This window comes from Pieris rapae, chromosome 15 (assembly GCF_905147795.1).
Source record: "Pieris rapae chromosome 15, ilPieRapa1.1, whole genome shotgun sequence".
NCBI lineage: Eukaryota > Metazoa > Arthropoda > Insecta > Lepidoptera > Pieridae > Pieris > Pieris rapae.
The window spans coordinates 2678107-2692099 of record NC_059523.1 but is presented as its reverse complement, the minus strand read 5'-3'; the positions used below and the strand labels follow the sequence as shown (position 1 = coordinate 2692099).

The window sequence follows — 13993 nt, the reverse complement described above, 5'->3', positions numbered from 1 at the left end:
TTAGGTCTGGGCCACTGATTTCTGTATCTGTTTCATGATCATTACCTAGGCAACTAGGAGATTAGCCTTCTGTGCTTGACGCACGCCCTCGAATTTTTGCCTCGAAGTCGGTTTCCTCGCGAAGTTTTCCTTGGCCCTTCGAGCGAATGTTTAATGCGCACATAAAAAAAAAAGTACATTGGTGCACAGCAGGATCGAAGTTACGACCTCAGGGATGAGAGTCACACGCTGAAGCCATACTCCGAGCGCCTTTTTGTCGCGCAAAAACAACAACGCATGTACCTACCGCTCGTATTGCCGTGCAAACATAGTAGAATTCGTCTTACATTACACGGTGGATCACTTAACACGTTATCAATCAATATCAATATTGTTACATAACCATAATTATTTCCGATTGAGTTTTGCTTCTCCATTAGAATCTTAAAAAAAGATGTTGCAAAATTCAGCAGCAAACGTACTAAATAAAAATGCGTAAAATAATAAACAATTTATTTCAAAATCACTAAATCTAAGCAGTAATAATAATTTTAATTCATATGCATTTGGTATATTCTAAAAGGTAAACAAATTCACAAACATTACTTTAGTCCTCAATAAATGTTTTTTTTATTGTTTATTAATTTCCATAACTTTAATAAGGAGACAAAATTGAGAAGTTAAGTACAGCAGAAGCTATATTTTTAATCTGACTTTATTATGTGTTAAAGGGTTTATAACTACGTTGTTTGGTCCGGAAAACTTAACTTACTACATATATGAAAAAATAAGAAAATACAATTGTTCATACATGTAAATAAAATAATAGGAATCGCAAATATAATACTAACTAATTTTCTTATAACAAATTCATCGTAATCATGTAATAATAATATTTATAAAATATCTTGAAATATGACAAAAAAAAATTATAAATTATAGTTTTTATTCAAGAACACAGTATTAGAAAGTACATATTAAAAAAGGAGACAATATTTGTAACTGATACACAAATCGTATTGTCTCCCAAGACATCCTATAATACGGAAATACTATTTGTAATTCCAGTTCAATACCGAATATAACTAGACAATTGCTTAGATCTCTTAAAAATACAATAAGCAATAATTAGTATTAAGATATATCCTTTTGCTATTAATTTCGTGAATTTCATGAGATTACTAGGCCATCGTTACCGATTATCTTCTTTAATTTTCGGTAAATAAGGTTTACAGAATTATATAGTAAATTTGAATAACTTTTAAGTTAAATTTACACTTATGCCTAATTATAAGCACCGTTATAGTTTAACAATTATCAATGCATTTCTTACTTATTGTAAAATATTGTACGAACGTCCGGTTTTTATATCTGAGCTACAAGTGTTAACTGTTACAAGCCGTTTGTATTTTGTAATTCGACTAATAAGGTATACTTATAAGTACTACTTAGTATGTAAGTTCATTGTTTTGTTTAGATTAGACCTTTGTTAAGTAACAACATATAGGAAATAGTGTGCATCCCTAACACAGGTTATAGAACTTAAAAGGGATGTACTAAAATGTATATTTAAGACCAGGAACTTAATAAAGGAAATTTTTGTTTTTGTTTAAATGAAATACAATAGAGCCGCGAACATCAAAGGAAACGCCAGTGAGTTTTTTTTTACATTTCATTTATAATTTCGACTTATGAAGGATTTTAATAATAATAATGATAATAAATTTAAATGAGACTTATGATACTTACAAAAATCTTTGATATTTTATTAATGCGAATTAAAGACGTTTTGGTGGTTTCGCCTTAAGAAGGTTCTATATAGATATAAAAATCAGGCGTTAGTCAATCACAGATTACATTTCAGTTCATTTATCAAGCCAATTCTTTGAAAATTCCTTTTTACTTCACAATTCGTATTACTTTTTTATTTCATTTTCTTGTATCAAGACTACTTCAACGCTTTTTGACTAGCAGTAACTACATTATATTTTTTGTATTATATTTGTTCTGTTGTACATGAATCCCCCTATAACGCGGTAGACCCGGAAATCGCCTTGTATTCTCGAAAATCCTTCAAAAACTAGGCACAAAATTTTAATAAATTATGGACTTGACTAATAATTATAAATTTCATACTACAGAAATATAACTTTAGAAATCTCCGCTTTATATGGGGAAATACCGCACTATTGGGGGGATTACTGTATTTTTATCTGTAGTAGCTGGTTTTTAGAGATACATTTGTTGAAATTACATAAATAATTCGTTTGTAATATTGACTTAAAACACTGGTATAAGATGCCTTGGTGTGTTTTGAAGGGGCTCGTCAAGTATTAGAAGCGCGTTGAACGAAAAAAACATGGCGGCTGCAGAAGCAAGATGCCACAGATCATGTGTGTCAAAGACGCGCATCGCGTCACATATGGCGTTGTGTTGGCGGGACTGAGCTGGCGTTTGCTGAAGATATATTTTTATTACTTATTTTTCTTTTCTTTTTTTTTTCTTCATTGTATAAATAATCTTAAATAGTAGACGTTGGTATGGTGGAAACATAAACTGGACATAGTATTTTTAGTTACAATTTTTAAGATAAGGTGATAATAATTCGGTTCTAGGCGATACTATTTACGCAATGTTTTAGGAACTACCCGATGTGGTTTTAGTGGGTATTGCTTAACCAGTCCCTGAACAGCAAAGATTTTATAGTGGGTCCACATACCCCTAATTTCAGGGACATGCACAAATGCCACCTCGGATATCAAATGAAGCAATTAAAAATTTAAAAGTGAAACATACAGACACTCCCTTGCTTTTGATTCATTTAAGAGTAACGGAAATTAAATTAAAATGTAATATTAAATATAAGCTAAATTATTCGTTTATTCATATAAATTACAATATTTTAACCATACAATGCTCCAACTTGACTGAAGTTATGTAGTCAAAATCAGGATGTGATAACCCTGATTTCGGAATAAAAAAAACAAAAAAGTTAAAGCGCAATTATCAACTACTGGCAAAATCAGAGCTTATTAGGAATATATATAAAGATAAGACAAGTAAAGAATGAACCACACTCACCGACCACTTAGTCCTTGAACTCAGAAATAGATATGCGGCAACACCCCATACTATATGAGCAAGAGCAAGCCATAACCACGCAGCAGCCGGTATATGCTCCCTATGTACTATCTTCATAACTACATAGCTGACATTATATAAGATCGTATTTCCCATTAATATGGCCAAAAGGTGTCGGGCAAAGTCTTTATTGTGTTCGTAGAGGCTGCAAATTAATTTATTGTTGAAAATGCGGGTAGGTTAAAAATTATTATACAATAGTATTATAATAAAACAGTTTTAGCAGTCCTGCATGATATTTCAAGAGATTAGGATATTAAAAGTATAAAAGTATCAACTGCAGCGCCATCTGCCGGGCCAATTTGTGAATCTAAACCATCCAGGGCGCCACTCAAAAAATTCATTAAAATGCGTTCAGCTGTTTACGAGGAGTTCAGTGACATACAAACGATAGTAGAATTATATATCTAAAGATTTAAATCATAGTCTGCTTGGGTTATTGATTATTTGGAAACTTCTTGCTGTAATTTTTCTTTTAAATAGTGAACTTGTGAAAAAGTGAAAGTTTGATACTAGTAGTAAACACTTGCGAATCTACCCGCAAATTATAACACATTTACTGAATACTGTCTCCGTCTCGACTCTCGACATCTTATGCCAGCTGAATGACTTCACAATAGCGATATTGTTTATCTGATGTATTTAATAATTATTTACTTTATTTTTAATTGCGACATTATCGAATTTGTTTAGTACTGTAAGGATAGTGAGTTTATGGGAATAAAGAAATAACATATGGGATAAAATCTCACCCGTAAGCAGCAAGTGCAATGTTAGCCATATTAGCAATAACAAGCAGAACTGCGCGCGCTGTGTAGTTAGGTTTGAAGGCCAGCCAGCCATGTTGGCGCATACTATACCACGCACGGGGCAATATTGCTCGCTCTATAATATAAAAATACTATCATTGAAGCAATGCAATTAAAACTTGAGGAAATGAGCAGGGTCAGGCACATGTGTCAGACATAGAGGGCTGACCACCTAATTATCTATAAATCAAAGAAACGGATACATTCTGATACCAAAATAGAGTTGTAGCGGCACTGGATAATTATTATTAATATACGATGTGCTCCTGAATCAATAGATGTTTCTTTTTGTCATAATAACGCTTGCTAGGTAAGTAAATCTTGAAACTTCTTACGGCCTTCAGAGTCGAAATTTAATAATTCGTATATGCAATTGACAGTGCAATTCGTATATGCACTGTCAATTGCCAAACAAAAACAATTGTCAAAAAAATTTACTAAGCTATATGCTACATGTATAGCAGCTTAGTAAATTTATGTTTGGTTGACTTTTTATGATAAAGCGCTATGACTCTCGTAATAATGTATTAAAAATGTGATCGACATACGTTAAGTATAACATAAGTTATACTTAGCCTTAACTTGCAACGACAGGAGGATCTTCCTTATACAAAAAAAAAATATTTGCGGCCATTACAAATATAGAAATATACAAATTTATTAATAATAATTAAAAATACGTTACTCACATTAAGATATTCTAAAACTTGGCCATAACGACTGGATAAAATACTCTGTAGTCTGTTTGTGGCTAAAATACTGAAGAACAACAATTTTTTTTTTTCAGTAAGTGGAATAAATATGACATACCCATTTTAAACCGCCCAACATAGTATATCTTGAATGTGAACACGAAACATATAGCGAGATGCATTATTGTGAAGCTCACCCAAAAATACACACTGGGGTACATTATCCCAAAGAATCCTGTAATAAAATTCCTTTATAGTGCCATATGCACCAAATTTTATTTTTATGTTTATTGCGAAACAAGGAACATTAAAATATACAAAATAAATTAGGAAAAGGAATTATACAAAATAAAATAACATATTAAAAAATCTTATTTGATCTTATGACTGTTAGAGATTACAATAGGTATAGCGAAAAATTTATAGTCGCATATTAAATTATTATATAATATTTTCAATGATTTGTGACTCAAATATAAAAATTCGATATACACAGTCGCTTACTTTATTGTAGGCAAGCTCTATAACTTATCTTTACAAGTACCAATCATATATTCGTTCAGCGTCCTTAAGAAATGTATACTCATCCTTTCTCTATCCATGTCTAGAAAACATCGTAAGACATGCCTTATTCCCCCCATTTAGAAATACAAATGATCACGAAACGGATACATCCGAGTTGATTGTAAAAACAATATTTTTTAAGCATACAATTATTAGATACATTTTTTTATAATTATATGCTTATATTTCTAAGAGTGTTAGGAGTTTAAAACGGCTGTAAATAAGGATCAAAACTAACTTACCGATAGCCATAAGTAACGCTAGCAACATAAAAGTAGCGTGCGCAGACGCATTGACATCGGGGTGTCGTGATTGGTATAGTTTCACTATACACAACACAGCTATTACATACATAAATGACGAGTCTGAAAAAAACAGTTTAATATATTCACGATTACTTTAAGTACATCAATAAACGTGCAAAAGTTGAATGAAAATGACTTTTATTCAATTAAAAACAAGGTTTTGCTTCACTCACTACACTCACCGAATTGAAAGTTCATCTTATTGGGACACAGATGGTAGCAGGCTGATAGAAGACCTTCCATAGCCAACGCTAGACCCATAGAGTAGAATAGTCCTAGGTGCTGGGGTATACCTAGCTCCTGAAACAAAATATGTTAAAGAGTGGCGAAGAGTTTATAGTCAGTTCTATCCATTCGTTCTACGCCCTTGATTTGAGAACTGGCAATAAATCTAAAATTAGAGACAGTCACAAGTTTTTTTTGTTACAAGTATTTAGAAGTTTTGTGAATCTAAAACTCTCGTTACACGTGAAAATGAACCTAACGCGAGAAATTAGTTGTTAGTTATAAGATTTAGGCACATAAGTTTAATTTTTTAATATCTCATGTAGGATAATTGGCGTCGGAATTATTTTGGAATTCTATCGAATTAATAGTAACTGTTAAGATAGAAAAATGTTGTGGAATAGAAAAATTAAAAAAATTCTGTTGTCCCGGACTTAGTCTCATTATCTCACCCCGAAATATGCGATTTCCGTTTCCTTATTATGCTTAAACCAAATTTCATCAAAGCTTAATCCCTACGAATTTAGGATTTTAGCTAGATAGATTAGAACGTATGAATAGGAAATGTAGTGTAGTTTAATGAAATACAACGTTATATAAACCTATAACTTTTATAATAACATAATTCGATTCATATCTTTAAAGTTATTTATTTACTTAAATCTGTGTTTTAAGCGGGTCACCTCGCTATGTAGCCAACTGACATATGCCAATTGTCATCTAATAAATTGGCCCAACTTCTTGCTTGAGTATAACGTTTTTTTTTGGGAAATTATTACTCGCTTTAGGCCCAGCAATCGAATCGTGAGTCGTGACCTAGACCGATTATAACCTACATGTCTACAGGAAGAAAGAAAAGTCATCAATAAAACATACAAATGTGTAAGCCCCGTGCTCGATAGACCTCGATATCCTCCTTTAAGAAACTCCATTATAAGCTGTAAACTTTGGAACGTACCTGACTTTCCCCCAACTTGACATGCCTGCATCTCGCTTGCACCATAAATGCTATACCCAAAATGATGTAGCCGATATTTGAATAGACGTGGTTGAAATCTGCTAAGGGGCCTATAGGATGGGCGCAGAGGTAGTTATAGTAGCAAACATCCTGATCACCTGTTTGGAACACCATCTAAAAAAATGTAAACTAAACATAGATCTAAAATTTTATAAAACTGGTGCATGCAAGCCAATCTTAAACATCTAAAATAAATAATTCATCTATGTATATAAAAATTAGAACCAATATTACAAAGTCTAGACAGACAAAATCGAAGACTTTACGAAAGATTTAATCTCCAGTTAAGTTTAATATCGTACGTCAGACACGTGTGACATTAGACATACGGAAGTCGTACATAAAAAACTTCGTATAGTTAGAACATAAAATATTGAAGAATAATGTCTTTACTAAAGCGCAAACAGGACTGATAAAACAGCTGAACCAATTTACACCATCCTTGCTGATTCGTTAACTTCTTTCATTGAAAACATTTTGCATGGTTTCCACAGACAAAACCTTATAGCGTTGAAATAGTGAAAGGCGAATGGAGCACCGAGTGCCAGTTTTATAGTATCATAGGTTTGGACATAACAAGGCTTTGAATCATAGACACAAAGACTTAAAACTCGAATCTTATCAAACGTTACCAATACAATATTTAGAAATATAATGTTTTAAAGAAGAAAGCTCAAAAACTAGTAGACCGATTTCACCGTACCGTCACTCATAGACACGCTGTGTGTCTATGAGTGACGGTATCACTTAACATCCAGCCTGGAAGGAAAGGAATCCAATTTAAATTAAATATAATTAAAAATGTCCATCGACGGGCTAGACCACTATACAATATTCTCTGTTTTAACAAAGAGAAAGGAAGTATTGACTTACTCTTTGGTATGTGAACAATAGTTGTACAACTGGTAAAGCGTAAACCACCGCTACAGTTAAGGCACTCCAAAAATATCTAAAAAAAAATATTTATACAATTACGTATAAAAGGCCCACTACTTGTCTATTTAAAGAAATAACACAAAAATACAAAATCTGAGGCCTAACCCTATATGATCACCTCCGCTTTTATATCATAATGATTGAATTCATTCTAGCAACACTATGTTATCCCGGTAAGTCGGAACCGAAATAAGAGTTAAATTTCATGTCCATGCGAAGTAATATTACTGAGGTAAACTGCAATTGTAATTACACCCTTAAACAAATCATTAAGACGTCTAAGACGACTAAGCGTCAGGTAGCCACAAAAGTATTTTTAAACCATTTCGAATTATGGACAGAAAAGAGGGTACTAATTCTTAAAATACCGTATACGCACTTTTGGCAATGTACGTCCATGGGCGGACAGTATTACTTAACATTGCGTGAGCCTCCTGCCCGTTTGCTACATAAAAGAAACTCATTTAATGAGAAAATCATATTTTTTATCTGGGTTGTCAATACCATGTCAGGATGTCTTACCTATTAGATTTCCTACTATGCGTGTTGTGACGACTCAAACCAGCTACATTAAGTGGCATGGGAAGCGATTTTACTATAACATCATCCTCCGACTCGGTGTCCGAAACTAAAATTTTATCATTCATATAAATACTTTTTTAATACAGTTGCTCAAAAAGTGGCATATTGCAGGGAGGTATAGCGTTCGGAAAGTGGGCTATTACACACTCGTGCTTTTTCTTTGCCATTCCCGAACTCGTGCGTTTTCTTTGCCAACTGTCAAAACAATGTGTATTAAAAAGAAAAAACCAACCACGAAGGTTTTATTCAAAAGATTCATAGAAGTTTTTATGATATATGATTTCTAAATATTATAATAATTGGATTCAATAAGTTCGGTTAGGTTTCTTTTCATTTCATATCAATTAAAAAAATATTAAAAAGAATTTTATAATATATGCAAATACGTATTTTTAAAAAGTTTACTAATAATTGGATTCAATAAGTTAGGTTAGGTTTATTTTATTTCATATCAATAAAAAAAATATTAAAAAGAAAAAACTAACCATGAAGTTTTTACTAAAAAAAATCACAGAAGTTTTTATGATTCATGCAAATATTTTAAAAAGAAGCTACTATTTGTTTTAATATCAGATTTAATGATTGGACTCAATGAGTTATAATTGGTTTTCTTTCAATAAAAATAGTCTACTCAAGAATTGGCTATATGGGCCAAGTTCCCTTTGCCTACTCAGAATGGGTGAAGAAAAGAAAAAACAAGCTTTGCTCATATTCTTTGCGGTTGGCGCCATTTTCCAAAGATGTTCTTTCGAGTTGAGTTATTTGTTGCACAAAATGAGTAATTTCGACGATATTTTATTTGAATGAATACCACCCGAACGCAGTATAATTGCATAAAATGCTTCGGAGAACAATTTACCGGAAACATATAAGTCGCTACATATCTACGTGCAACGAATTTATTCCGTAGAGAGAATAGAAAAAAAAGCAAATAGTTTAATTAAATTGCTTAATTTTTTCGCAACTGTATTAAAAATAGTCGTTCAGTACACGTGCGGAACCGTCATTGCAACTTGTTCCGACTGTCAACCCTCACCTTCGGCTGCGCCTCGGATCGGGTAGACATTCGTCGGAACTCGTTGCAATGACAGGCTTTCCGCACTTGTAATGAAATATACTATTTACTGATACCCTTCATCTTGTACCATTAATATGTTAAATGGAAAAGACTAGCTGCACAGGACATAGGGAATCCTAAACATAATTTTTTAGTATGTGTAATAGAAAAATATTTCTTTCTTTCATGTTGTACTCCGTTACATAGATGGATCGAACTGAAATCTTCTCCAGGGGCTTGATACAAAATACCTTTACAGTCGTAACCCACTACCCGAAACGAATTTGTATGTAAACAGTCACTTGACAAATCGCGAGCTGTCATCCTCATCGTGTAGCGTTAGTGGGTCACGCCTGTCGAAAAGTGATTTTGTCTTTGATTCAACATAGACCAATGTCAACTGTCATTTATGAAATATCAACATCTGTTAGACAAGTGGCTCGTAATCCGTGGCGCAAGGACATGCGTCTGAGTTAGTGTAGCAATAAATCTATATATATAAAAAAGGTGTTTCATAATGTTTTAAATAATATCATACCATTAATATTTCTGACCATGGGCTCAGCTTCAGCACTCTCTCGAGACGTAGATGGCACCACCGATTCTTCAATTATAATTAATTCTGAAAATTTAATAGTTCTTGTAAAATTACTATAAAACTATTTTTGTAAAATATTGGTTTACCTTCATGTCGGCAGGTAAGCAAGTTACCAAGCGGCGCAAGCGCAGTGACCAGTAAAATCAATGCTAGAGATGCTAATGCTCCCATTAGAAAATCAGTTGTTGAAGCTGCTTCCACTATCTTTAATCTGAGTAAAAAAGCACATTTAAATTGAACAGGAAGGAAGGAAGAAGTCCAGTAAAATATGGTCGAAATACATTTTACACCTAAGGAATGGTGAACAAAATTTTGAAAAAGTAATAAATTTTCTTTATTTAATACCATTTTGCTCTTTTGACCACTAAAACAAACAGGATGTGGCAATACTAATCCGACAGTGTATCGGATGTCTAAATCGAAATATCCACTTAATTTACACGCTGATTGCCCTTACCTACCTAAACGTTTTTGACCTGCCGTTAGGACGAAACAGAGTGACATCGTCCGTCTCACTCACACCCGTACATTCCTCGTCGCTTTCTTTTACTATGACCACTACATAGAAACCTTTGGGGAACATTGATTGCTGAAAAAATTAAATGCGTGTCAAATTAAAAAGCAAATATCAAAGCATTTCGTGAGTCTTACTTATAATGATATTTTTGACGTGCGTAACGTTTATATCTTTACAGCCAGTATTCAGTAACATTCACATTCTAAATTTAAATTACTTCTAATCTAAAAAAAAAAATACTTACGGTAACAGTAATTCCTCCACGAGTGGTCATTGTGAAGTGATATCCTTGATACATTACATCCTTTTCGTTGTCAAACACTGGACACTGAATAAACATTTTTTTTAATTTTACTATTTTACCTATTGTGTAATGTAAAAAAAACAAATATATAACATAATTCATGTAAGCATATCAAATTGTATGAATTTTAGTTTGTATCATATAAACGAATAGAAAAAAATACAGTTCTTTAAACTAGATTTAACTTAGAGTGACTTTCGCGGAAAATTGATTCATGACTCGTATTATCAAGCGTCTGCTATCAAAAATGCTAAAATTCCCACATAAAATTTGAAATCTCTTTAACTTAGATTTAAGTTTGACTTTTGGATCTAACTCGACTGACTCAGAGTCTAAACTGAGCACAAAATATGACACTCATATCAAAAGTCGATACATTTTTGACGTCCGGATCAGACTTAGCCCTAACTGAATATTACCCATAGAACCGCTAAATGTGACTTATGCAATAAGCAAACTATAAGGTATAATATAGTTAAAATAGATAAAACTCATGGTTAAGAGTTTTATCAAACTCATGGCTTTTAAACAATATCAGGAGGGTAAAACTTTAATACCACTCTTACCGAGTTATTTTGTATGGATATTACAGCACAAACATCCTCTTCAGACTCTATGGTCAGTAACACACTCTTTGGTATTGTGTAGTTAAACCTGTTGATACAAGAATTGTCTATTAGGTATATATTCTAAAACTGCTGACCATAGAGCATAGAAAAATTACACATATACAGATAACAGATAGCGATACATCCCTTGGTTTTGGCATCAGATTGCTGCGTTTTTCGATAGAGCGCGACTTTTTTTAATAAAAAACAAACATAAATGTACTTTTTACGTGATCTTTGTAATTTTTTTATTAAATTTAACTTATTTTTATTTATAATTTTGGTCAAATAGCTGCTGCTCTCATTGATATATGGCCAAAACAAGATGAAAAGCGTTAAAAGAGAATCGTTATACAAGTATTGTGAGCACTATTCATTGACAAGAACTTATAGTAATAAAGCTTGAATTGACGTTAGGAATATCAAGTCATGAAACAAATGCGGTAACTACAATTGGGTTTGTATACTTACTTTGGTAAAAATCCTTTATATAATTTATTTGTCATGTTCCAGGGATCTCTGTCAAATGAGAAATAGTAGTATTTTGGTGTACTTGGAGTCAAATTTAATGGGACTTCCTGAAAAACATATTATATATAAAATCAATTAAATTCTATTTAAATAACTTTTTGTGTAAATGCTAGGAGATACTATTACTAAATATATATATGTATACATTTAGATTATTTAATGCTATATGTTATAATTTATGTGGCCTCTTCTATATAGGCACAGTTTTAACTAAATACACCTGAGTAAGTGATTACACTAAGATAATACAATTACTTTAGTAATAACAGTGCAATTAGAGTGCAACAAGAGGTAAAAAAAAAACTATATGCATAAAGAGTACCTTATTCATTTCCAAATAGAAATCTTTAACACGGCGTAATTTTATTTTCACATTTATCGGCTGCGAGCTAGATGTTGCTAATGTCAATGTCGGACGACTCTGTGATGTTATATCTGAAACAATAATTATACTTCAGAGTAATGTAGTAATTTCTGAAATTCATAAGGTTATACTAAATATATATAAAGTAAAGTCAATCCAATAGACATACTTGTTACTGTTTTATTAATACTTTTACTATATTATGGCTTGTATAGTAAACTAATGTGTTTGTTCCAATCTTTTTTCAATACTGGCATAGTAAACCAATTTGATATTAAGACCCACTATATTTTGTGGTATTTAATCAAAATAATATTTTACTGCTTCTTAATATGCTTCCACTTTAAATCATGGTAAACTACATTAAATTCTTACTTGGTCCAGCATCATGTGGGCAGAGAGTTCTTGCTATATCATCAAATTGTAGCTCTCTATGATTTGTTATCACTGTCAGTGGTAATTCCCATGATGAGATACCTAAAACAAAATCACCGAAGTTAATCAATTGTGATTGTGTGTAGCTAGGGCTTTGAGAAGCTTTATGTCCTGTTTACCTACTATGCTCTTGAAAAAGATATAATATATCAATTTTAGATTACAAGGATTACTTACTTTTTTGTTGAGCAGCGGTGACAAAAAGTGGATTGTCTCCTTTGATTGAATCATTAGTACCAACATGTACCCGTGTAGGATAACCTGTCCATAACTCATCTTCCTGGAATAAAATTATACTTCATCAGAGTTTACAAACAATACTTCGATAAATTATGTGTGTTGAAAGTTCTGTTAAGGCTTTTAATTACTTTTCCACTAATGTTACTATGTTTAAAATCTCTTCTCAAAATGTCATTAAAATAATGCAGTACTTGCCTCGTAGAAGTCAAGTATTTGCGTTGTTGTGTTGATGACTGAGAGATCAATTATTTTGTCATAACTATATCTGTAAAAATGTAAATACCAAAATAATTTATTACAGTTCATATTTAAATAAATAAACTGTTATTTCGTAATAATAATATGTAAGAATTGGTTGAACCCACATTTTTTTTATAAAATATAAATGTGGCTAGTAATTAAAATATTTTCTCTACATATTATAGTATTTTAGTTTAGTTCTATTGCATTAGTGGATGTGTGGTCCACTTATTTCTAATTTTTCATTTCGTTTATTTGTTTCAGGCTCATGTTATAAATTGAAATATTATAATAAGAAAGATAAAAAAATGCTACAAACATAACTTTCTTGCACAATAAAATAAACATAGTAACTTACGTATTATAAACAAATATTTTTTGTGTACCATTATCATTGGTTTCTACTTTATCAACTATGGATGCTAAAATTGGATGTAGAATAATACTTATTAGCAGAAATCTTGTCATTTTAAACAATTATTCTTAACTTAACATATTCATAATTAATTCATATTTGTTGACTTTTTCTAGATAATGGAAATTGATTACGATTTAAAACATATTTTTGTGTTTTCGTCTTTCGATCACAGACTAGGACACAGAAATCTGAAACCTGGATTGGCCACAGATCTACTGTACTAGTCAACCAATATTGATTTATTGCTGAAATTTTAAACTCTTAATTATAGTTGTGTAACCTACTTATAACTTAACGATTAAAGTTTTACGTGGGTTTACATGACGGAAAATTTCAACAAATTTTAAGAGTTTAACGAATGCGACTTAAACATGCATTAAAAAATGGCAGATCACAGATGGTTTTATGTTTTATATTTATTTATTCTAAA

The 13993-nt window shown here is 31.9% G+C and overlaps 1 protein-coding gene across 1 annotated transcript; it reads right to left on the bottom strand.

Annotated features, from left to right (window-relative positions):
* Positions 1–475: 475 nt before the first annotated feature.
* On the bottom strand, positions 476–13715 carry LOC111000709 (SID1 transmembrane family member 1). The gene is made up of 20 exons (XM_022270257.2): positions 13504–13715; positions 13101–13170; positions 12843–12945; positions 12606–12707; positions 12189–12301; positions 11807–11913; positions 11294–11381; positions 10668–10751; positions 10368–10495; positions 9993–10117; positions 9847–9930; positions 8192–8297; positions 7607–7682; positions 6674–6847; positions 5673–5790; positions 5428–5550; positions 4740–4856; positions 3873–4005; positions 3061–3265; positions 476–2436 (listed from the first exon to the last, which is right to left on the bottom strand). Exons 1-20 carry the CDS (start codon positions 13611–13613, stop codon positions 2260–2262), a joined length of 2343 nt encoding a protein of 780 aa, XP_022125949.2. The 5' UTR covers positions 13614–13715; the 3' UTR covers positions 476–2259.
* Between the last annotated feature and the right edge of the window lie 278 nt (positions 13716–13993).